At 50.4% G+C, this 24359-nt stretch overlaps 2 protein-coding genes and 1 long non-coding RNA gene across 14 annotated transcripts in view; 2 read left to right on the forward strand and 1 right to left on the reverse strand.

The window, feature by feature from the left end:
* Positions 1 to 18: 18 nt before the first annotated feature.
* Positions 19 to 20298, forward strand: HSD17B14 (hydroxysteroid 17-beta dehydrogenase 14). 9 transcript variants are annotated; one of them, XM_070450568.1, is made up of 10 exons: positions 333 to 512; positions 1042 to 1080; positions 1194 to 1276; positions 1802 to 1868; positions 6041 to 6132; positions 15871 to 15975; positions 19083 to 19187; positions 19577 to 19644; positions 19745 to 19841; positions 19928 to 20298. In XM_070450568.1, the coding sequence occupies exons 1-10, from the start codon at positions 425 to 427 to the stop codon at positions 20099 to 20101; spliced, it is 918 nt and encodes a 305-aa protein (XP_070306669.1). In that variant the 5' UTR covers positions 333 to 424; the 3' UTR covers positions 20102 to 20298. The 9 variants fall into 9 exon arrangements, with proteins under 9 accessions (XP_070306666.1, XP_070306667.1, XP_070306668.1 ...); XM_070450569.1 differs by lacking the exon at positions 15871 to 15975; XM_070450565.1 differs by lacking the exons at positions 1042 to 1080; positions 1194 to 1276; positions 1802 to 1868 and having other exon boundaries at positions 19 to 512; positions 6018 to 6132.
* The window catches only part of LOC110133709 (uncharacterized), a 25570-nt gene continuing 1815 nt past the window's right edge, over positions 605 to 24359 (reverse strand). Inside the window, exon 3 of one of the 2 annotated variants that reach the window (XR_011482034.1) lies at positions 605 to 822. This is a non-coding gene — a long non-coding RNA (uncharacterized lncRNA). Of the gene's footprint in view, positions 823 to 10154; positions 10581 to 24359 lie in introns of those variants that run through there. The other variant, XR_011482035.1, reaches the window with a different exon arrangement.
* The window catches only part of BCAT2 (branched chain amino acid transaminase 2), a 15279-nt gene continuing 11309 nt past the window's right edge, over positions 20390 to 24359 (forward strand). For 2 of the 3 annotated variants that reach the window (XM_070450558.1, XM_070450560.1), the window contains exon 1: positions 20390 to 21698. In XM_070450558.1, the coding sequence (XP_070306659.1) occupies positions 21552 to 21698 (147 nt within the window). In that variant the 5' untranslated portion in view covers positions 20390 to 21551. Of the gene's footprint in view, positions 22198 to 24359 lie in introns of all 3 variants that reach the window. The other variant, XM_070450559.1, reaches the window with a different exon arrangement.

Raw genomic sequence — 24359 nt, forward strand, 5'->3', positions numbered from 1 at the left:
AGCTGGGGTCGTGGATTTATGGGTCGCAAAGGAGGGGCCCGGGACCTTGGACTTGCAGGCATGAGAAAGCAGGAAATCTCAGGGTCCGGAGTACTGGGTCTGGGGGAAGAGGGGGATGGGAACCGGATTCTTGCGTCTGAAGGAAGACGAGGGACCTGGACTTTTAGATCCGAGGGCAGAGGGCGGCCGGACGCCAGGAATCCTGAATTTGAGGGAAGAAGTTCTGGGCATCCAGACTTGGATCTGAGAGAGGAACCAGGCTTCCAGGCCTCTGGCTTTCCTGGCAACGCCTCCCACCCCCACCCTCAGGGCTGGGCTTCAAAGATCCGGCCCCTATTTACGATTCGACCCCACGACCTCACCCGACTTTGGAGGTGGATAGAAGCCCGGAGTGAGGGACAGAGGAAAGGTGGTGTCTGGCGGAATGGCAATGGGAACGCGCTATGCTGGAAAGGTTGTCATCGTGACCGGAGGCGGCCGCGGCATAGGAGCGGGGATCGTTCGAGCTTTCGGTGAGTGGGGTCTGGCTGGCTCTAATTATTGGGAATCTGGGAGAGGAGGGACCCCCGAGGGCTGTGGGTGTGAGAAAAAGTAGGTCACATCCTGGAGTCTAGATTCTTATGTTACAAGATCCGGTTTGCACAGTGAACGAAAAGGTAGGCAGTGGTTGCCTAGGGCCTGGGATTTTGGCGGATTTCCAAATGCCGTTTCTGTGGTCTCAGTAGTCTCTGCAAAACAGGCGGTTTGGGGGATGATGTCTCTTGCAGATTTCAGGGTTACTCTGGAACCCAGGAAGGCAGGCTCAGGAGCCCCAGCAGGCACCTAGAGTAACCAGAAGAATATCTATCAAAACTTCTGCTCCCCCCCCCAAAAAAAACAAACAACTTCTGCCGCTTGTCCTAGAGAGTCATCATGAGACTTTGGGGTCACGAGGGGAGCAGAGCGGGAGACAGGCCCCACCCACCCCAGGTGGCCACTAGAGGGCAGCGGAGGCCTTCGCCAAGGTTTTGTTGGGGTAACCTCCTCTTTTCCGATTCTCAGTGGAGAGCGGTGCCCAGGTGGTTATCTGTGACAAAGACGGTGAGTGAGGCTCCCTCAGTCCTCATCCCAACCCCCTGGGAGGAGTCCAGGCCCCCAGCCCCCTCCTCCCTCAGACTTCGAAGTCCAGACCCCCAGCCCTTCTCTTCCTGCAGAGACCAGGGGCAGGGCTGTGGAGCGAGAGCTTCCTGGCACTGTCTTTCTGCTCTGTGACGTGACTCGGGAGGAAGATGTGAGGGTGAGCGAATTTTCTCTCTCTACGCCCCGCCATGTCCAGTTGGTTCTCTCTCCCCACGCCCCCACTCCCCTGGCCACCCCGAAGGCTTTTGCACATGCCATTCCCTCTGCCTTTCCCAGTTCTCCTGGCTTTATTGTACCGTTCAGCTCAGTATCACTTCAAGGCTTCCCCTTAAGGTACTGACCAGGTCTTGTGTCTCCTGGGAGGATTCGCTCTTACCTCCCACTCTTTCAAGGCTCTGTCACAGCTGTCACATGGATTGGGACAAATACATTCCTTACAGCGGGTCTCATCCTATAAGATTCTTTTCTGTTTCCTCAGTTTCCATCCTTCCGTCTAGTCAGTATCTCTGACATCTGTCCCCAGTCCCAGGTCTCTAGGGTAGGGACCGCAGTGTGAATGTCCCCAGCCCGCTGGTCTCTGGCCCCTCAGCTGTGACTCCTGTCCCCACCTTGCCTTTGGGACCCCTGGCTCTATAAGACCTGGTTCCAGCACTGCTCACTCACAAGATCTCTGTCTCCCCAGACCCTCGTTTCTGAGACCATCCGCCGTTTCGGTCGCCTGGATTGCATAGTCAACAATGCTGGCTACCGTGAGTCGTGAGGCCTGAGGGCTGTTCCCACTGGTGTCAGCCCACCTCCTGGCTTCTCACCCCAATCCTGGCTCCACCCCTGCTGTGTGCCCAGGCCTGTGCCCTTAGCCCTTTCTGCATCCGTTTCTACATTTCTAAAACGAAGATGGCCATCCTCCTCGTCATTATAGTCATTATAGGGTCGTTGTGCTAAACAGTGTAACTGCTCAGCCTCATAATTACGGGAACTGTCTTGAACGAATAACTTCCATCTTGTAGCCTGTTTCTTATCTAGGAAGTGAGGCTGATGGCCCTTCCCTTTTTCCATGACTGGGAAGATATTTCTCCACACATGGTTTATAGGGCTTGGTGTGGAGGCTTTGAAGAGAAATTGCCATCCACTTACTGACTACCCTTCATGACAGTGCCTCACATTGCTAAACCGAGACTCAGAGAGGCGAACTGATTGGACTGGGATCACACACCGTGGTAGAAAGAAGCCTTTTTTCTTGGTTGGGCAATGTTGAGCAATTGACTTACTCTCCCTGGGCTGCACTCTCTTCTTGTTGTAAGGATTTAAAGAGATACTAGTGCCTCCTTTCTCTCCATGTGCTTGATCCATTCAGCAGATATTTACTGAGCATCTACTATACTCCACCTTCTGTCCTGGGGACTGGAGATTTAGCAGTGAGCAAAATCCACCAAGCTTTCCTGTCCTCATAGCTCAGTTGGTAAAGAATCTGCCTGCAATGCAGGAGACCTCCCTTGGAGAAGGGAAAGGGTATCCACTCCAGTATTCTGGCCTGAAGAATTTCATGGACTGTATAGTCCAAGGGGTTGCAACGAGTTGGACACAACTGAGAAACTTTCACTTCCTGTCCTCATGGGATTCACATTGTAAAGTAAGGAAATTGACAATCAAAGGCAGATATGGTTAATACTCATTTATTCACGGATTCTGTACTTGCGAACTCAGCTACTTGGTGGGGACGTGGGTTGTAACCTCAGAATCCCACTGTGCTTTCTGGGTATTTGCAGACAAGTTCAGAGAGGCAAAAGTTTGAGTCACCAGCAGCACATATTCCCAGCTAAGGTCAAACAAGGTGATGCTCTGCCCTCTGAATTCAGTTTTCAAACAGAGAGATGCCCAGAGGTGGAGGCAGAAGAGGGCAGTGTCTTGTAAGCCTCTCTGGGGCTAGTTGGACAGGTCTGAATCCTAACTCTGGTACCTGGAGTGGGGCAGCCTCAGGCAAGTCACCTACACTCCTGAACCCCATTGCCTTATTTGCAAAATAAATGAGTCCACCAGTGCGAGTAATTTTTAGGATTTAAGATTATAATCTATGTTAGAGAAACATATAGTTGTACACATATACATATGTGCATATTTGGGCTTCCCCTGTGGCTTAGTGGTAACGCAGTGCAGGAGACGCAAGAGACTCAGGTTCAATCTTGGGTTGGGAGGATCCCCTGGAGGAGGGCATGGCAACCCACTCCAGTGTTCTTGCCTGGAGACTCCCATGGACAGAGGAGCCTGGTGGGCTACAGTCCGTGGGATCACAAAGAGTTGGACATGACTGAAGTGACTGAGCAGGAGCACGATATTCCTTATACACATAACACATATATGTTCTGTCTTAGCCTGCTCACTCTGCTATAATAGAAATACCATGGACTCAGTGACTTAAACAATGAACATTTGTTTCCGGAGGCTGGGAAGTCCAAGATCGAGTCAGAGGCAGATTTGGTATCTGGTGAGGCCCTGCTTGCTGGGGCCTCACAGGTAGAAGGAGCGAAGGACCTCCCTGGGGTCTCTTTTATGAGGGCACTAATCCCATTCAAGAAGGCTCCATCCGCATGACTTAACTCCCACAGACCCCCACCTCCAAATACCATCTTATCGAAAGTTAGGATTTCCTTTTCTTATAACAGTTTATATATATATATATTGGCTGTGCTGGGTCTTTGTTGACGCACGGATTTTTCTCTAGTTTCAGAGACTGGGGGCTCCTTTCTAGGTGCAGTGCTCAAGCTTCTCATTGTGGTGCCTTCTCTTGTGGAGCCCAGGCTCTAGAGCGAGTGGGCTTCAGTAGTTGTGGCTCCTGGGCTCTAGAGCAGGCTCAGTGGTTGGGCTTAGTTTCTCTGCTACGTGTGGGATCTTCCCAGATCAGGGATCAAACCCATGTCTCCTGCATTGGCAGGTGGATTCTTTACCACTGAGCCACCACGGAAGCCCTGAAGTTAGGAGCTGAATGTATGAAATCTGGGGGAGGACACAAGCATTCTGTCCATAGTATGTATATGTCATAATGTAATATTATATATACATATTTTCCCTTAGGAGCAGTGGGGTCACTATTCACTAATTCAGTGTTCGCTGTGACTTTGTGGACTATAATTTCCTCAAAGAATGAGAACTGGCTGTATATATTAGCATGTCCCATAGTGATAACGGCCTTGAAGAAAAATAAAGCTGATTGAGGGCTTAGAGAATGGCAGGGGTGGTTTTGGACATAGGATCTGGGATGGATTCTCTGAAGCTGTTTGAACTGTTTTCTGAAAGAAACAAGGCCATAAGCCCTGGGACTCCGAGAGGAATACCCAACATTTCCTTAATTTTCCGTCATCTTGTTTCCCATCTCTCTTTCCTTTCATCCACTTTTAACATATATTTATTTATTTGGTGGTGTTAGGTCTTAGCTGCCACACGTGGGATCTGGTTCCCTGCCCAGGGATCGAACCCTGGCCCCTGGCATTGGGAGTGTGGGATCTTTAGTCACTGGATCACCAGGGAAGACCCTCTTCATCCACTTTGGCTCCTAAAGCCTTTGGAAGGTTTGAGGTCCATTTTTCCCAGGTTTTTTTTTTTTTTTCCTGTTCTTATTCCTATCATTCCTGCCTCTTTTCTTCTGAATGTTGATTTTTCTGTCCCTATACTATCCATCCAGTTCTATTTACTTAACAAACACATTTACTGTAGTAGGTCAGGCACAAATATTGATGTGTGAAATTTCTGAGCTTGAGAACAAGGTGTCATCCTCATTTTGCACATGAACAAACAGGCACAGACAAGCAAAGTGACTTGCCTAAGGTCACGCAGCTAAGAAATGGCAGGGTTGAGGTTTGAACCCAGGTTTTCTGGCCCTGTGACTGCTTTCAAAGTTCTTTTTTTTCCTTTTGTTGCTTCTTTTAAATTTTTCAATTGATGTACAGTTGATTTACAGTATTATGTTAGCTTCAGGTTTGCAGCATAGTGATTCAATGTTTTTACAGACTATATTCCATTATAGGTTATTTCAAGATAACGGCTATAATTTCCTGTGCTATAGAGTATATCCTTGTTGCGTATCTATTTTATACATAGTAGTTTGTATCTGTACGAGTTTGCATACCCCTGGTTTTCTGTTTCTGTTTTTTCACCTTGTATACCCCTAATTTGTCCCTCCCTCCTTCCTTCACCCCTTTGGTAACCATAAATTTGCTTTCTATATCTGAGTTTGTTTCCATTTTGCATCTATTAATACATTTATTTATATTATTTGTTAGATTCCACATACAAGTGATATCATTGCAGCATTTGTCTTTCTCCAGCTGACTTATTTCACTAAGCATAATCGTCTCTAGGTTGCTGCAAATGGCAGTATTTCCTTTTTTTAAGGCTGAGTAATATTCCATTTGTACATATAAACCACCTCTTTTAAAAATTTTTTATTATTTTTTGTTGGCAGCGCTGTGTCTTTGTTGCTGCGCGAGGGCTTTCTCTAGTTTCAGAAAGCAGGGGGCTATTCTCTAGTTGAGGTGCTCACAACTAGAGAGGTGGAGACTTCTCTTGAAGCACAGGCCCCGGGCACTGGGGCTTCAGCAGTCGCAGCCTGGGCTCAGTAGCTGCGGCATGTGGGCTTGCTGGCCCTGGGCATGTGGAATCTTCCTGGGCCAGGGATCGAACCCATGTCCTCTGCACTGGCAGGTGGCTTCTCAGCTACCGGGCTACCAGGGAAATCCTAAACTCCATCTTCCTAATTCAGCTGGATTGCTTTTTTTTTTCTTTTAGTAACCATTAACCCTCTTGTCTGCCACTCCCCCCTGCTCTTCCCCCCCACCCTCCGCCCCCCCATGCCTCTTTCCCTTCCCTGTTCTCCTGTCTTCACGGTTCCCTCATCCTCTCCTCAGTCTTTCTCTCACCCCACCCTTAGACCCACCTCCACAGTGGCTTGAGGAGACCTCCGCCCAGGGCTTTCGCCAGCTGCTGGAGCTGAACCTGCTGGGGACGTACACCCTAACCAAGGTGAGGCTGGGGTCCCCGCCACCAGGCCTGGCTTACCTCCTGACCATGAGCTTGTCAGACCCATTTTTGTCTAAGAGCCAAATGTTTTCTGTGCCTTGCTTTGATCTTATTCTGGAAGGGCTCCATTCTTCGTAGAAAAGAAATGCCCGCAGATCCCTATATCCAGCCAAAGCTACCCGTGTTGGCTACATAGTCCAGTCTTCTTAGGAACCTTCCAGAACCTTCCAGCATGGTGTGGTGAGGGATGTTAAGGATATGGAGGGAGGGATTGGGACAAGGAGTCAGTAATAGATACAGCTTTGCCATCCAACGAATAGCTATTAGGAGGAAAGAGCATTCCCCCTCTATCTGTATGCCTTTCCTCTGAATCTTGCTATAACCACCTTCTATTTACCATCTCAGTTCAAATACCACATCTTCAGAAAAGCCTTTACCGATCATCCTTGCTTATGTGGCATCTACACCTATATGGGGCTTCCCTGACAGCTCAGCTGGTAAAGAATCCACCTGCAAAGCAGGAGACCCCAGTTCGATTCCTGGGTTGGGAAGATCCCTTGCAGAAGGGAAAGGCTACCCACTCCAGTATTCTGGCCTGGAGAATCCCATGGACTGTAGAGTCCATGGGGTCGCAAACAGTTGGACACGACTGAGTGACTTTCACTTTCACACCTATATGTTCATTCTCTATGATAACAGCTTATTTTCATCAAAGTATTTTTGAAGATTATAGTTTACTCTCGTTTTTGGTAAGTGTTTTTTTTTTTTGTGTGTGTGTAGACTGTTTAAAAACTCTTCATTGAATTTGGTGCAGTATTGCTTCTGCTTTATGTTTTGGTTTTTTGGCCGATAGGCGTGTGGGGTCTTAGCTCTCCGACCAGGGATCAAAGTTCACCCCCTGCATTGGAAAGTGAACCACTGGACTTCCAGGGGAGCCCCATCACTAGTAAATAAAAGAAATAAATTCTAATTAATTGATTACTTCTATTTTTTATCATAATACATTTTGGGGGGCTACTTGGCAGCTTGCAGGATCTTATTTTCCCAACCAGGGATTGAACCCATGCCCTCTGCAGTAGAAACTCGGAGTCCTAACCACTGGACCACCAGGGAATTCCCCATCATAATACTTCTGTATTCACTCATTCAACAAACATTTATTTAGCCCCAGACATGTGCTAAGCAATGACCGTGCAGCAGGGACCAAAACAGACAAAGTGCTGTGACCTTGGGGAGCCAACATTCTTATGGGGGAGACAGACAGTAAGCCAGGAAATACAATATAACATCAGGGAGTGATAAGTGCTTTGCCAAAAATTGAAGGGAGGTAAGGGGATCAAGAAGTATGGGCAAGTGTAAATGCTATGTTATAAAACTTTTTCCTGTGGCATTTTACAGGCACACATGAAAACAGAGAGAATTGTATTAATATCACTGAATCCACACACCCATCACCCAATGCTAACAATCAGTGTTCTACCATTCTTGCTTCTTGTCGACTCCTCACACTTTTTTCTTTCCTTTATCTTTTCTGGAGTGAAAAGTGAAAGTGTTAGTGGCTCAGCTGTGTCCGACTCTTTGCAACCCTAGGGACTGTAGCTTGCCAGGCTCCTTCGTCTTCTCCAGGCAAGAATACTGGAGTGGGTTGCCATTTCCTTTTCCAGGAAATCTTCCCAACCCAAGGACGAAACCCAGATCTCTTGCATTATAGGCAGATTCTTTACCTTCTGAACCAATAGGGGGAGAAGTAGGTGGCCTGGGGGACTGTTGAGTGAGAGATGGTAACCAAACACCCATGTGGGAGCCCTGCATCTAGGGCAGGGGTTGAGGCTTGCTGACATCAGTTTGGAGCCCTCCAGCCCAAGGCTAAAGGAGCTCAGAAAAAAAACAACAACCCTATAAACTGGAATTTCCCTGGTAGTCCAGGGGCTGAGACGCCACACCTCCAATATAGGTGGCCCACATTCCATCCTTCATCAGGGAACTAGATCCCACAGGCCCCAACTAAAAAATACCCACGTGACGCAACTAAGATCTGGCACAGCCAAAGAAGTAAATATTAAAATATATATATATATATATATATATATATATATATATGTATGTATATAATCAGAGGTCAGAAGCCCACTCCATGGGTCAGGGGTCACCTGCGTGGGGATGCTCAAGTGCTACCCAGATCTTGTCCGAGATCCAGGTGAAATATCCCCAGGTAAACTGGATAATCTGTTGCTCAGCCAGTCAGCCTTGGCTCCTATCCCCAGTTTCTGTTCAGCTTCTAAGACTGGTGCCTAGGTCAGCTGGTGAAGAATCCGCCTGAAATGCAGGAGACACTGGTTTGATTCCTGGGTCGGAAAGATCCCCTGGAGAAGGGATAGTCTACCCACTCCAGTATGCATGGGCTTCCCTGGTGGTTCAGACCAGTAAAGAATCTGCCTGCAACCCAGGAGACCTGGGTTCGATCCTTGGGTTGGAAAGATCCCCTGGAGGAAGGCACAGCAACCCACTCCAGTATTCTTGCCTGGACAATCCCCATGGACAGAGGAGCCTGGTGGGCTACAGTCCATGGGGTCACAGAGAGTTGGACATGACTGAGTGACAGCACAGCCGGAATTCCCTGACGGTCCAGTGGTTAGGACTCTGATTTCATTGTCAAGGGTGTGGGGTTAATCCTTGGTCTGGGAACTGAGACCCTGAAAGCTGTGGGGCATGGCATAATAATAATAATAATAAGAGGAAGATTAGCACCTCTGTACAGTAAGACAGGCATAAATCATAGCCCATAAAGGATAAGTGTGTGCATATATATATATTTTTGTTGTTTTTTTAAATTCAATTTTTCTTTTGGCTGTGCTGGGTCTTTGTTGCGCTCAGGCTTTTCTCTCGTTGTGCAGAGTGGGGACCACACTGCGGTGGCTCCTCCTGTCACTGAGCGTGGGCTCTAGGTTCCTCGGGCTTCAGTAGCTGCGGCATGAAGGCCTAATTGCTCCACAGCAGGGGGATCTTCCCGGACCAGGGATGGAACCTGTGTCTTCTGCATTGGCAGGTGGATTCTTTACCACTGGGCCCCACCACGGAAGCCCTATATATTTTTTTCTTTCTCTCCCTCCCTCATTAGCTATCAGCATTTAAAAAAGAGAGAGAGAGAGAAATGTCTCATAAACAACCAGTTTTCTGGTTTCTCATGGAAATTTGGCCAACTGGACCCACAGGGAGGGTGACATTCTGCTAGACGTGACCTGACTCTCCACTGTATCCCAGTCCCAAGTTCTCCCTCCTGGGTCTCCTCCTGACTTACCTGTGACTGGCTGGTGCGGAAACCTCTGAGGGTCTAGATCTGGTGTCTGCCTGCCTGGGTTCTCTGTCACTCCTTGCTTGTAACATTAGGCAAGTTACTCAGTCTCTCTGCATCTAGGTTTTCTCATCTGTAGTAGGAAGCTGAATAGCATTAGCTAGTTCCTGGGGTTGTCCTGAGAATTGAATATGATTAAATTAAATACCCACAAAGCCCTCAGAACATGCCTGGCACCCACTTTACTCTCTGCAAGGTCTCATTGTTATTGTGAACTTTGCTCCATCCTGTTTCTCAAGGCTACTCAGTCTGCAGTCTCTGATACACACACAAATGAAGCCTGGGAGGAATAGAAGGGAAAGGTTAACGCTTGAGCTGTACTTTGAATGGAAGTGAAGGAAGTGGAGAAATAGGACGTTTTGCTTGCCAAAAGAGTAGCGAAGGCCCTGGGGCAGAAACCACCCGGGTGGATTTTAAGACCAAGAAATTCTCCATCTCCTTTTGCCCTTAGCAATTATAAATATTTTGGAAGGTAAATATATTTTATTTTATTTCTTTTGGTCACATTGTGTGACATGTGGAACTTCCCTGACCAGGGAGCCTTAACCAATCATCAAGGAAGTCCAATTACATTAGAAACATTTTGTTAAGCTTGTTGTATCCATTGCCTTCTACCATCCCCTACCCGGACATCATATAATTTGGTTAGTAAGAACTTCATGAATACTACCAATGGATTAGAACATTTATTTATTTTTATTTTGACATAACTTAAGATGTACAGAGTATTTCCAGGATAGTACAGAGAATTCCTGTATATCCAGACTCCCCATTGTTAACACTTTTTTTTTCTTTAAACCACATTTGCTATATCCTTCTATCTCTGTATTTGGGAATAAGTTGCAATCTATTTTGCCCACGTGGGGCAAGTGGTAAAGAATCCACTTGCCAATGCAGGAGCTACAAGAGACTCGGGTTCGACCTCTGGGTTGGAAAGATTCCCTGAAGGAAACGGTATCTCAATCCAGCAGTCTTGCCTGGAGAATTCCATGGACAGAGGAGCCTGGCGGGCTACAGTCCATGGGGTTGCAGAGACATAACTGAGTCCGCACGTATACATATGATGTCTCTTTACCCATAGTACTTTGGAGGGCATTTCCTAAAACCAAAAGAACATTCTTTTATGAAATCACAGTAAGACTAACATTGATACCATGGTCTTAGCTAATGTTGAAACTTTCTTACTCAGACTTTTAGAATTCTTATCATCACAGTTTTGTGGCCACACCTGTGTTAGTTGGGGTTCCCCCAGAAGCAGAACCTAGGTGGGGATTGAAGGGCAGGGTGGATGGAAAGCAATCCTGTGAATCGCTGTCTTCAGCCTGGGGAGTAGCTGTCAGGGAGCCAGTGAAGGGCATCACCAGGGCAAGTGGGGGCCACTCTCTGGGGACACTCTGGGGGTCACGGGGAAACATGAACCCAAGAGTTACCTCCCACTCCCAAGAGGCAAAGCAAAGCCAAATACTGTTTTAATTTAAAAATATATTTAGGGAATTCCCTGGCATTGCAGTGGTTAGGACTCAGTGCTTTCACTGACAAGAGCCCAGGTTCAATCCCTGGTCAGGGAGCTAAAACCCCCACAAGTGGCTTGGGGTGGCAAAAAAAAAGAAAAGAAAAGAAAGCAAGACTAGCAATGAAAAATTTGACTTCATGTTAAAAATTAAAATGAAGACTTTTTTACATGACCAAATTACTATTAGCTCTCCTAAGAAAATGAACAGTAATTTCTTAATACCATTTAATGTCCAAGCCCTATTTAAATTCATCTAGTTGTTCCCAAATGTCTTATTATTAATACAGTTGATTTGTTCACACCAAGCTCCAAAGTCTGCCCATTGCATCTGGTTTTGCAGAGGGCAAAGACTTTTGTCTGCTTGTCCTTGCCTCTGTCCCCGTGCCTATTGCAAAGAAATTTGTCAACATGCGTATGTCACTGTCATTATGACCATCACCATCATGACTGCCATTGCCATCATTGTCATCATTAGCCTCATCATATCCATCGTCACCATGATGGCCACCTTCACCATCATCATCAATTTAATCACCGTCACCATCATTTCTGTCACCACTATCACCAACATCATCATCATTTACCATCATTGTCATGACCATCTTCATCATTGCCATCATCCTCCCACCATCGTCATTATTACCTTCATCACCATCATCATCACCACCAGCAGCCCTTGCAAGCCCTTTATTTATTTTTAAAAAATATTTATTTGTTTATTTGGCAGTGCCGAGTCTTAGTTGTGGCACGAGGTATCTAGTTCCCGGACCAGGGATTGAACCAATGCCACCTGCATTACGAGCTTGGAATCTTAGCCACTGGACCACCAGGGAAGCACCTCTTTGCAAGCTCTATAAATATTGATTCTTGGGACCCCAGCCCAGGCCTCCTGAGTCAGAATCTCTGGGTCTTTGACCTCCCTGGCGAATTCTGACCCAAAGTTAGCCATTCCCCAGGTTAGAAAAAACACCAGAAGAGGTTGGGATATTTATATAGTTAAGGGAAGGGAAGCTTGTCAGGAGGGCGTTCACAGAAGGTGTTTGAGCACTGGAGTGTCTGTTGTAAGCGCTCAGAGCTGGATAGGTTCTTAGAGACCCATCCATTCATTTATCTATTTACTCATCAAAGGCGGGGGGGGGGGGGGGGTGCACCACGTGGTCTTTGCCCTTGTGGAGTTTATAGTCACAGGGCAGCCAACTGTTACTAAATAAACAAGAGCCGAGTTTATATGAGTGAGTGTGTTCTGGAAGTCATGGTAGGTATCCTGGAGGAAATGAAAGATGAGAGATGTTAACTCGGGGAGAGGTGGGGGAGATTGGTGTCTGAAGGGGAGGGAGTCAGGCCGTTAAGAGTCCGGTGGGTCCTTAATGGAGGTACACAGAGGTGCAGACGTTCCTGGAAGGGAGCAGGCTGTGCACAGGCCTGGCCCTGAGAGAGAATTAAGAGCCCAAACACGCTCTAGAACATTCCATAGTGCACTTGCATTTGCTTTGGGCTGCCTTCCCACGCAGCTTGAGCTCCATGAGGGCAGGAATCTCTCCCAGTTTTGTTTCCTGCAGTATCCCCAGCTTTTACCCTGTTACTTGGCACATAGTAGGTCCTCATGAAATGTTGGTTGAATGAATTAACGAGCAAGGGAATCATAGAGACTCAAGAGCACCTTGGTGATGGGTCTGTTGAGGACCTAAGGCTGAGGGAAGGGGTTGAGGGGCACATACATGGGGCCTGGAGGCCCTGTTGAGGCATCTGGTCTTTTTTTTTCTTTTCTTCCAGCCATGCTGACTGGCACGTGGGATCTTAGTTTCTTGACCAGGGATAGAACCCGAGCCTCCTGCATTTGGAAGTGTGGAGACTTAACCACTGAACCACTAGGGAAATCCCTGAGGCATCTGTTCTTCACCTCAAGAGCAACAGGGAGGCATCTAAAGCATTTGAGCAAGAAGGTGATGTGTGTGCTATGTCGCTTCAGTCCTGTTGGACTCTTTGGGACCCTGTGGACAATAGCCCGCCAGGCTCCTCTGTCCATGGGATTCTCCAGGCAAGAATATTGCAGTGGGTTGCCAGGCCCCTCCTCCAGGGGATCTTCCCGACCCAGGGATCGAATCCGTGTCTCTTGCGACTCTTGCACTGACAGGCAGGTTGTTTACTACTAGTGCCTGCCGGGAAGATGATAGCCCGTGAATGCTAAGATCGTTACGAGGAACAGAACACTCTGGCTCTTGTATGAGGAGGAAATCAGAGGGCAGAGTGGGGTGGGAACTGACATCAGGAGGCGGCTGCATTCGCGCACGAGAGAAGAGGTGGCTCTCAAGGCCTCACGCAGTCTGACCGGTCGCTCCTCTGGTCTCACCTCCCTCCACAGTGGCCCCGTTGCTGCCAAATGCCCCACCTGGCCTTGCCTCAAGGCCTTTGCACTCTGTTCCTGCTGCCTGGCATGGTTTTCTCTAAGAGGTGCCCACAGCTCACACCTGGACTCAAAATGCTCAATCCGGGATTTCCCTGGCCATCCAGTGATTAGAACTCTGTGTTTCCACTGCAGGGGTCACAGGTTCGATCCCTGAGTCAGGAAGATGCCCTGGAGAAGGAAATGGCAACCCACTCCAGTATTCTTGCCTGGAGAATCCCACGGACAGAGGCGACTGGAGGCTTATGGTCCATGGGGTCTCAAAGAGTTGGACACGACTGAAATGACTGAACATACACGCACTTTCCCAAAGCCCACCCTCGGGCACCCTGTTTGAAACTGCACCCAGCCCAACAGTCCCATTTTCCCTTATCCTGCCCTCCTTCTGCTTTCGTGTCCCCAGTCACACTCTTTATTTACTGTTTAGTTGCTAAGTTGTGTCCAACTCTTTGCAACCCCATGGACTGTAGCCTGCCAGGCTCCTCTGTCCATGGGATTTCCCAGGCGAGAATACTGGAGTGGGTTGCCATTTCCTTCTCCAGGGGATCTTCCTGACCCAGGGATCAAACCTGTCTTCCACTTTGGCAGGCAGATTCTTTACCACTGAGCCACCTGGGAAGCCTGACCACACTCTAGAACATTCCACAGTGCACTTGCATTTGCTTCAGGCTGCCTCCCCATGCAACTTGAGCTCCATGAGGGCAGAAATCTCTCCCAGTCTTGATTCCTGCAGTATCCCCAGCTTTTACCCTGTTACCCAGCACATAATAGGTCCTCATGAAATGTTGGTTGAATGAATTAATGAGCGAGGGACTTGTAGAGATTTAAGAGCACCTTGGTGATGGGTCTGTTGAGGACCTGAGGGGGAGTCTCTGGAAGGCCACCCAGATCTCCTGAGACTCTGTTTTGAGAGGCTGAGTGGGAGTGGACCCCACGTCAGAGACTGGGGGCCAGGGATGGGGGCAGGTTTGGGGGATCCAACACTTAAGTTTTGCCCTTGAGACAGAGATGGAAATGCCTGCAGGTGGCAGGTCAGGAGCTCCACAGGGGGTGCCCGAGGGAGACTTAGGAGGTGCCCGTGGAAACCCAGGGAAGTGGGGCTCCCATGGCAGAGCAGGGAGGCAAGGAGCAGACCCAGGAACCCCAACATTTAGAGGAAATGGAATCAGGCCAGGGTGAGTGCTACAGTGCGTCCACTGAGTGAGCCAGGCTCTCTCAGATCGGGTTGTCTGGAGGGAGGGAGGGAGGCGCAGAGGTCAGGCTGATAAGAGACTAGCAGGTCCTTGATGTAGCCACACAGAGGCGTAGGTGACCTTAGTGGAGGGCTGGGGGAGGATGCCAGCCAAGGAGTGCATGTGAGGGTGGAACAGGGGCCACAGCGGTGCGGGACAAATATTTATTGAACACTAGCTGTGTGCCCAGTGCTGAGATGAGGTGGCGAATAAGCCTGGCTCAGTGCCCATGGACCTCAGCTTTCCAGGGTTGGGGAGAGGAGGGAGTTAAATGGTTGGGGGCCCAGGGATAGGCAGGTTGCAGTTTTAAATAGAATGGTAGGGACTTCCCTGGTGGTGCAGTAGTTAAGTCTCGGTGCTTCCTCCATAGGGGTGTGGGTTCAATCCCTGGTCGGGGAACTGAGATATGAGGTGCTGCCAAAAAAGAAGGTCACAGTGTGTTGAATGTATGTGTGAATGGCCACTTAGGATTAGTAAGCCAAATTCCTACAGAACTGGACACCTAGCCATCCTTTAAAAAAAAAAATGATGTTTTAAATAGCATGGTCATGTAAATCCATGGCTAATTCATTTCAATGTATGACAAAAACCACTGCAATGATGTAAAGTAATTAGCCTCCAACTAATAAAAATACATGGAAAAATAAATAAATAAATAAATAAATAATGCTGCAGTTAACATTAAAAAAAAATAAAAATAAAGTAAAAAAAAAAAATAGCATGGTCAGGGAAAGCTCACTGAGGAGGTGACATTTACACTGAAGTTGCTGAGGGGATAGGATCTCTCCTTTCAGCCCTGACCTGAATGTCCCATGTCCTCAGAAACCCTTCAGTCCTGGGCAAACTGGGGAGAGTTGGTCACCCTAGGAGTAAGTCACATGCTATTCAGGAAAAACATTCCAGGCAGAGAGAATAGCAGGTGCAGAGGTCCTGAGGTTGGAACACTTGGGGGAGTATCTGAAGATAACAGCACTGAGGATGGGGCAGAGGCTGTTTTGTGAGGGAGTCGAGGTCTGCAAGAGCTGGTGGGGTGATCCGGAGAGGGAACTAGTTTAGCTTCCCATTCTGAGTATCCTCTGGGGGGAGCCACCTTGTACCCATTAATCAATCTTTTGTGATAGGAATGGGCCTTGCCCAAGGCAAGCGAAGGGAGGGATAGAATTGGAATTTACTCAAGGTCCTGCATGACTGAAGAGCAGAGAGACAGGCTGGCAGCTTACTCCGCTTTCTGTCTCCCCAGCTCACCCTCCCTCACCTGCGCAAGAGCCAGGGAAATGTCATCAACATCTCCAGCCTGGTCGGGGCGATAGGCCAATCCCAGGCGGTTCCCTACGTGGCCACCAAGGTACACCGCTGAGAGACCCGCCCCTTCCTGCAGGCGCCCCAGGCCTGACGTATGGCCTGAGGCATGGCCACCTGGCCTTCCAGGAAACAGAGCCTGGTGCAGCCAGATGAGACCTGCAGGGAGAGCGTGACTTCCCTCTTCTGATGCCCCTGCTTGCCGCCCCCTGGTTGGGGGCATGCAGGCTAGGTCGCACGCTAGGTCGCTCAGTCGTGTCTGACTCTTTGGGACCCTGTGGACAATAGCCCGCCAGGCTCCTCTGTTCATGGGATTCTCCAGGCAAGAATATTGCAGTGGGTTGCCAGGCCCCTCCTCCAGGGGATCTTCCCGACCCAGGGATCGAATCCGTGTCTCTTGCGACTCTTGCACTGACAGGCAGGTTGTTTACTACTAGTGCCTGCCGGGAAGATGATAGCCCGTGAATGCTAAGATCGTTACGAGGAACAGAACACTCTGGCTCTTGTATGAGGAGGAAATCAGAGGGCAGAGTGGGGTGGGAACTGACATCAGGAGGCGGCTGCATTTGCGCACGAGAGAAGAGGTGGCTCTCAAGGCCTCACGCAGTCTGACCGGTCGCTCCTCTGGTCTCACCTCCCTCCACAGTGGCCCCGTTGCTGCCAAATGCCCCACCTGGCCTTGCCTCAAGGCCTTTGCACTCTGTTCCTGCTGCCTGGCATGGTTTTCTCTAAGAGGTGCCCACAGCTCACACCTGGACTCAAAATGCTCAATCCGGGATTTCCCTGGCCATCCAGTGATTAGAACTCTGTGTTTCCACTGCAGGGGTCACAGGTTCGATCCCTGAGTCAGGAAGATGCCCTGGAGAAGGAAATGGCAACCCACTCCAGTATTCTTGCCTGGAGAATCCCACGGACAGAAGCGACTAGAGGCTTACGGTCCATGGGGTCTCAAAGAGTTGGACACGACTGAAATGACTGAACATACACGCACTTTCCCAAAGCCCACCCTCGAGCACCCTGTTTGAAACTGCACCCAGCCCAACAGTCCCATTCTCCCTTATCCTGCCCTCCTTCTGCTTTCGTGTCCCCAGTCACACTCTTTATTTACTGTTTAGTTGCTAAGTTGTGTCCAACTCTTTGCAACCCCCTGGACTGTAGCCTGCCAGGCTCCTCTGTCCATGGGATTTCCCAGGCGAGAATACTGGAGTGGGTTGCCATTTCCTTCTCCAGGGGATCTTCCTGACCCAGGGATCAAACCTGTCTTCCACTTTGGCAGGCAGATTCTTTACCACTGAGCCACCTGGGAAGCCTGACCACACTCTAGAACATTCCACAGTGCACTTGCATTTGCTTCAGGCTGCCTCCCCATGCAACTTGAGCTCCATGAGGGCAGAAATCTCTCCCAGTCTTGATTCCTGCAGTATCCCCAGCTTTTACCCTGTTACCCAGCACATAATAGGTGCTCATGAAATGTTGGTTGAATGAATTAATGAGCGAGGGACTTGTAGAGATTTAAGAGCACCTTGGTGATGGGTCTGTTGAGGACCTGAGGGGGAGTCTCTGGAAGGCCACCCAGATCTCCTGAGACTCTGTTTTGAGAGGCTGAGTGGGAGTGGACCCCACGTCAGAGACTGGGGGCCAGGGATGGGGGCAGGTTTGGGGGATCCAACACTTAAGTTTTGCCCTTGAGACAGAGATAGAAATGCCTGCAGGTGGCAGGTCAGGAGCTCCACAGGGGGTGCCCGAGGGAGACTTAGGAGGTGCCCGTGGAAACCCAGGGAAGTGGGGCTCCCATGGCAGAGCAGGGAGGCAAGGAGCGGACCCAGGAACCCCAACATTTAGGGGAAATGGAATCAGGCCAGGGTGAGTGCTACAGTGCGTCCACTGAGTGAGCCAGGCTCTCTCAGATCGGGTTGTCTGGAGGGAGGGAGGGAGGCCCAGAGGTCAGGCTGATAAGAGACTAGCAGGTCCTTGATGTAGCCACACAGAGGCATAGGTGACCTTAGTGGAGGGCTGGGGGAGGATGCCAGCCAAGGAGTGCATGTGAGGGTGGAACAGGGGCCACAGCAGTGCGGGACAAATATTTATTGAACACTAGCTGTGTGCCCAGTGCTGAGATGAGGTGGCGAATAAGCCTGGCTCAGTGCCCATGGACCTCAGCTTTCCAGGGTTGGGGAGAGGAGGGAGTTAAATGGTTGGGGGCCCAGGGATAGGCAGGTTGCAGTTTTAAATAGAATGGTAGGGACTTCCCTGGTGGTGCAGTAGTTAAGTCTCGGTGCTTCCTCCATAGGGATGTGAGTTCAATCCCTGGTCGGGGAACTAAGATATGAGGTGCTGCCAAAAAAGGTCACAGTGTATTGAATGTATGTGTGAATGGCCACTTAGGATTAGTAAGCCAAATTCCTACAGAACTGGACACCTAGCCATCCTTTAAAAAAAAAAATGATGTTTTAAATAGCATGGTCATGTAAATCCATGGCTAATTCATTTCAATGTATGACAAAAACCACTGCAATGATGTAAAGTAATTAGCCTCCAACTAATAAAAATACATGGAAAAATAAATAAATAAATAAATAATGCTGCAGTTAACATTAAAAAAAAATAAAAATAAAGTAAAAAAAAAAAGTAGCATGGTCAGGGAAAGCTCACTGAGGAGGTGACATTTACACTGAAGTTGCTGAGGGGATAGGATCTCTCCTTTCAGCCCTGACCTGAATGTCCCATGTCCTCAGAAACCCTTCAGTCCTGGGCAAACTGGGGAGAGTTGGTCACCCTAGGAGTAAGTCACATGCTATTCAGGAAAAACATTCCAGGCAGAGAGAATAGCAGGTGCAGAGGTCCTGAGGTTGGAACACTTGGGGGAGTATCTGAAGATAACAGCACTGAGGATGGGGCAGAGGCTGTTTTGTGAGGGAGTCGAGGTCTGCAAGAGCTGGTGGGGTGATCCGGAGAGGGAACTAGTTTAGCTTCCCATTCTGAGTATCCTCTGGGGGGAGCCACCTTGTACCCATTAATCAATCTTTTGTGATAGGAATGGGCCTTGCCCAAGGCAAGCGAAGGGAGGGATAGAATTGGAATTTACTCAAGGTCCTGCATGACTGAAGAGCAGAGAGACAGGCTGGCAGCTTACTCCGCTTTCTGTCTCCCCAGCTCGCCCTCCCTCACCTGCGCAAGAGCCAGGGAAATGTCATCAACATCTCCAGCCTGGTCGGGGCGATAGGCCAATCCCAGGCGGTTCCCTACGTGGCCACCAAGGTACACCGCTGAGAGACCCGCCCCTTCCTGCAGGCGCCCCAGGCCTGACGTATGGCCTGAGGCATGGCCACCTGGCCTTCCAGGAAACAGAGCCTGGTGCAGCCAGATGAGACCTGCAGGGAGAGCGTGACTTCCCTCTTCCGATGCCCCTGCTTGCCGCCCCCTGGTTGGGTGCATGCGGCAGGCTAGGTCGCACGCTAGGTCGCTCAGTCGTGTCTGACTCTTTGGGACCCTGTGGACAATAGCCCGCCAGGCTCCTCTGTCCATGGGATTCTCCAGGCAAGAATACTGGAGTGGGTTGCCATGCCCTCCTTCAGGGGTGGGAGGAGACGGCAGAAGGAAACTCATCTCCTCCAGTCTGAACTTTCTCTGTGCCCCGTCTTCTGCAGGGGGCAGTGACAGCCTTGACCAAAGCCTTGGCCCTGGATGAGAGTCAATATGGCGTCCGTGTCAACTGGTGAGCAGCTCTACGTGGGTGGAGAGCCTCTTGGGGGAGTGAGCCCAAGGGGCAGTGTGTGCATTGGACTGCCCTGACCCCATGTCCTTCCCCACCCCAGCATCTCCCCTGGAAACATCTGGACCCCTCTGTGGGAAGAGCTAGCGGCCTCAACACCTGACCCCACTGCTACAATCCGAGAGGGCACACTGGCCCAGGTAGGAGTGGGGGCCGGGTTGAGGCGGTGTGGGGGTGGTCAGGCGGGGCTCCTCCTGATTCTCCTTCCCTCCTTGTCCCTCCCCAGCCCCTGGGCCGAATGGGCCAGCCAGCTGAGGTGGCGGCTGCTGCTGTCTTCTTGGCCTCCGAAGCCAGCTTCTGCACGGGGACTGAGCTGCTCGTGACTGGGGGTGCGGAGCTGGGGTATGGGCGCAAGGCAGGCCAGGCCGCCCCGACAGAGGCCCCCACCACCCCTTCCTGATCCCCCACATTTCCACCTGGGCCTCCCTGACGAGGGTTCTCCCACCCCAAACTCAGTCTCCCAAATTCCAGTTTCCACCCTCTGCCTCTCAGGTGCAGCACTCCACCCACCCCAGCCCCGACTGCAGACATTCAGCCCACTCACCAATGTGCCAAAGCACCCCCAAAGCTTCCCATAAAAGCACTTTGCAACCAGGAGGAGGAGGGCATCACTGCATTTATTTCTGGCCCTTTATGAGTCCTACCATGCCAGGACCCAGTCGCCCGACCCCGCCCCACCCAGCTCCCACGCATTCTCACGCGTGGCGTCTCCCTGCAGGAGACTGCAGCCCAGGGCTCCTGAGAAAAGTATTGCAGGTCGGCTTCACCGGCGAGCTAATTAAAAAGGCCCGCAAAGGAGAGTCAGTTAAGCTCTCATTAGGAGATAATGGAGGGAGTTAAGCAAACAGGCCTCCACCTTATTCTTGGCCCTTAGGGAAAAGGAGCTGTGACCTCGTTTGCAGCTGAGTAGGAGGCTGGCCAGCACCAAAAATAATGAGGGAAGAGAAAGCTAGGGGGTTGACACTGCCAGGTCAGAGGGAGAAAGGGCTAGGATCTGGACTCCAGGGTTTCAGGAGGAGGAAACTAGGGTGTGTGGACTCCCCGGCTGGGAGGGAGCGGAGTCTGGCCTCCCCCTCAGATGGGCGAGGGGCCCTATCCGGGGTAAGTCCCCGGTGCGGAGGTGGGGCTGCATCGCTGCAGCGGGATTGGCCGAGGCGGGGGTGTGTGCGGCAATCGCTGATTGGCCGCGGCAGAGGCGGGGAGCCGCCTGGACGCCGCACCCTTGCGGCTCCAGCCTAGGTGGTAGGGGAGGAAGACTGGGCAGGTGGAAAGGAAAACTAGGAGACACCCTGCCGGGAAGGACTCAGAATTTGACTGCCCGGGCCTGTGGCTTTTCGTGCTGGGGAACCAGAATTTGGGAGCAAAATGTCTCAGGGTAGAGTGACCTAAAGAGCAGAGTTTGAGGATACAACAGGAACAATAGTTTGGTGTCACAGTAACCTGGATGCAAGCGATGGGGTAACTTCGACCACGGAAGGGGGGGGGGGGAGCTGGTGCGCACGGTGACCTCGGGGCACGATATAGGGAACACTGAAACAGGTTTGAATTGCTAGCGATTAGAGAGATCCTGAGCGGCTGTAGGGCTTCCCAAGTGGCTCAGTGGGTAAATAAGAAACGGGTTCAATCCCCGCTGAGTCGGGAAGGAGGAGGGCATGGCAACCCACTCCAGTATTCCTGCCAGGAAAATCCCAGGGACAAGAGTCTGACACAACGGAAGCAACTGAGCGTGCACGCGCTCAGCAGGGACTGTAATCGACTGTCTGCCTCTGGGGGTCATGAAATCGGGGAGACAGTCTTGAAGGGGCGTAACCAGGGAATCCTGCCTAGAGGCTGCTCACTGGAGCTCATTGATGAACTGGGGAACTAAACATTTCCAGGCGTCCCTGATGAAAAGGGCTGGAAGGAGGCATGGTAAACCCTGGGTGTTTCTCTCTTTAAAAAGTTACAAAGAGTACACGTATATCTTCTCGTTGGAAAGGAAACCTATATTCAAACTGGTAAGTATCCGGTCAGAGTGAAGCTTCCCCTTTATCCCTATCTGCCCCTTCAAAAGTGTATTTTTACATAACATCTGCGCCCGCCGATCTTAACTGCGTGGTTTTTCTTTTCACCAAGAATCGCGATATGTGAAGATTTCTGCTCCCCACTCCTCCCTTCTTTTCCCTTTAGCTCTCCACCACGGTACTGTACCTATTAAAATGCATTTCTGAAAACCGCTGAATGCACACTCTAGCATCCGGGCTGGAAGGAGAGTGTGTTTCAAGTTACTCCCTTCTTCTCGCGGGGTCTAGCGCATGCGCTCTACGGTAGGGCCCTGCTCCCCGCGGGCGCCCTGCAACTGCGAAGGCCAGGCCCGCCTGGGGTGCTAGGCTGACAAACCATCCCACAGAAGGAGGCGTGAGCGGGGCGGGGCCGGAACGTCTTTATCCGGAGCCGCGCCCTGGGCAGGCACAGATACCAGCCGCAAAGACCATGGCTGCAGCGGCATTGAGGCAGGTGGGTTCGCGGCCGGGGTCTGGGGAGCTCTTAGGGGAGGCGCACTTCCGGGTGGACCACTCGCCGGTGGCCCATCCGGTGGGGCGCCGGTCCTCCCGCATTCAGGTTCCGCTGCAGGGAGCCAAGGAGGAGGGGGCCCCTTAGAAAGGAGAACGAGGCCTTAATGGGGATGAAGGGAGAGAAGTAATCGGTGGGAAGGGGGACCCAGGTGGGACTTCTAGGGATGGATATATGGAAGAGAAGACGGCAATGGGAGAAGCATGGGCCTGGGGCGACAGGATGGATTAGGAGGGAGGAATCAGCCTTTGGGGGCGACAGGAGAAGATTCTCAGAACCTCTAGGGGTGGGAGCAAGATGAAGGCAGAGTTCAGTTTCAGGTCTGGACTGGGACTAGGACCCAAGGCCCTATTTTCTTGGCACTAAAGATAGAGGTAGAATGTTGTGTCCCGGAAACCCCTTATCTGAAACTGCGCCAGGGTTGAAAACAGAGTTAATACCTCATTGTCATAAACAGAGATTCTCCTGCCAAGAGTGGGACCCTCCGTTCTTATTGATACATGTCAACAGGCAGACCTTCAGAGAGCCTGTGATTTGAGGGAACAAGGTTTCTCACTGAGGAAGGAAACAATAACAACTCTAAGAAGGGAGTCTTTATAACCCTTGACAGCTGCAGCTTAAAGTTGGGAAAAATGGTTCCTGTTAACTTTGTACCTGACTTTATATGGGACTCTTAGCTTGATGGATAGCAGGACAGATGTTTCCTTTCTGAGTTGAGACGGAGACCAGCCTGGGCTGTGTCTGGGACGATCTTGGCTTTATGATGACACTCCTGTGCCGTGGCGGTAGGACAGCCTTGGGCTGTGAGTGCTGGGGTCAGTGGAGATTCCATCATATTATAGAGCCCTGCCCTGTGCATACCCCACCCCAACTCCAACCATTTCTCATTTCCTCATTCAGACCCAGTCCTTTTTACACCTCTATGTTCCTAAAGCCCAGCGATCATCTGAGATCTTGGGGCCCAGTCCCCCAATTGTTTGGGGTATCAGGTGGTGGGCACCTTCCCTGAGGGGAGGTGAGAACCCTGCCCCCAGAAAAATATCCTGGGAGGATGAAGGCAGCTTCTCCCAGTGTGACACTGTCTCTGTGGCCAGTACAGATTTATAATCTCCTGGAAACAGTGTCCGGCGCCTTTTCTCTGCCTGTGGGTGGGTTTTCCTGCTCCTCCTCTCTGTCTCTCCTGGATATCTCTGTCTCCAAACATCGCTGAGACTGCTTCTCTCCAGGGATTGGCATCGCTCTGTCTCTGCAAGTCTCTCCTCATTTCCCTCGGTCTCCCTTTCACTTTGTGCTGTCCCCCGAAGTTGGGTCTTGATCTATTTCTCTCCTTTTTCCTGTTCTCTCTCTTATGGCTTCAGTTTATCTTGCCTTCGGTATTTATTTTTTTTTTTCTTGATTTCTCCAGGCTTTACCATGCCTGAATTTCCCTCCCTCGTGTGTCTTGTCTCAGTCTCTCTCTCTATATGGTGGTGGTGGTGGTTTAGTCACCAAGCTGTGTCCAACTCTTGCAACCCCATGGACTGTAGCCTGCCAGGCTTCTCTGTCCATGGGATGTCCCAGGCCAGAATACTGGAGTGGGTTGCCATTTCCCCCTCCAGGGGATTTTCCCTTCTCTGTGTATGAAAGTGAAAGTGTTAGCTGCTCAGTCATGTCCAACTCTTCTTAACCCCCAGACTATAGCCCTCCAGGCTCCCCTGTCCATGGGATTCTCCAGGCAAGAATACTGGAGTGGGTTGCCATTCCCTTCTCCAGGGGATCTTCTTGATTCAGGGGTTAAACCCAAGTCTCCTGTACTGACAGGCAGACTTTTTGTCGCTGAGCCCCGCTATGATCATATCTAATTTGACTTCCCTTGGCCTTGGATCCCTGTTCCTTAATGTCCGTGTCTTTTACTTCCTTGTCTCTTATTTCTTCTTATTCTTCCTCTTCTCTACTTTTTTCCTTTCTGCCTTCCTCTGAGGGCTGCTTTCTTGTCCACCTGCTGCCTGCCTCTGCCCTGCTGGTGGGTGTTATCTCCACACCACGGGTGTCTTGTCCGCCTCCTGGCCAGTAACCCGCCCCTGGCTTGGGCAGGCCACAGAGCGCCACCTAGAGGCCATGCTCAG

The sequence above is a fragment of the Odocoileus virginianus genome, chromosome 20, assembly GCF_023699985.2.
Source record: "Odocoileus virginianus isolate 20LAN1187 ecotype Illinois chromosome 20, Ovbor_1.2, whole genome shotgun sequence".
Taxonomy (NCBI): Eukaryota; Metazoa; Chordata; class Mammalia; order Artiodactyla; family Cervidae; genus Odocoileus; species Odocoileus virginianus.

What these genes read in the sequence shown, in the direction of transcription:
- HSD17B14 (XM_070450565.1), top strand. Translation starts at nt 19, where the DNA reads ATGGGTCGCAAAGGAGGGGCCCGGGACCTTGGACTTGCAGGCATGAGA. An exon ending in TTCCCTACGTGGCCACCAAG is followed by an intron (nt 15,976 to 19,082) that starts GTACACCGCTGA and finishes CTGTCTCCCCAG; the next exon opens with CTCGCCCTCCCTCACCTGCG. An exon ending in TATGGCGTCCGTGTCAACTG is followed by an intron (nt 19,645 to 19,744) that starts GTGAGCAGCTCT and finishes TCCCCACCCCAG; the next exon opens with CATCTCCCCTGGAAACATCT.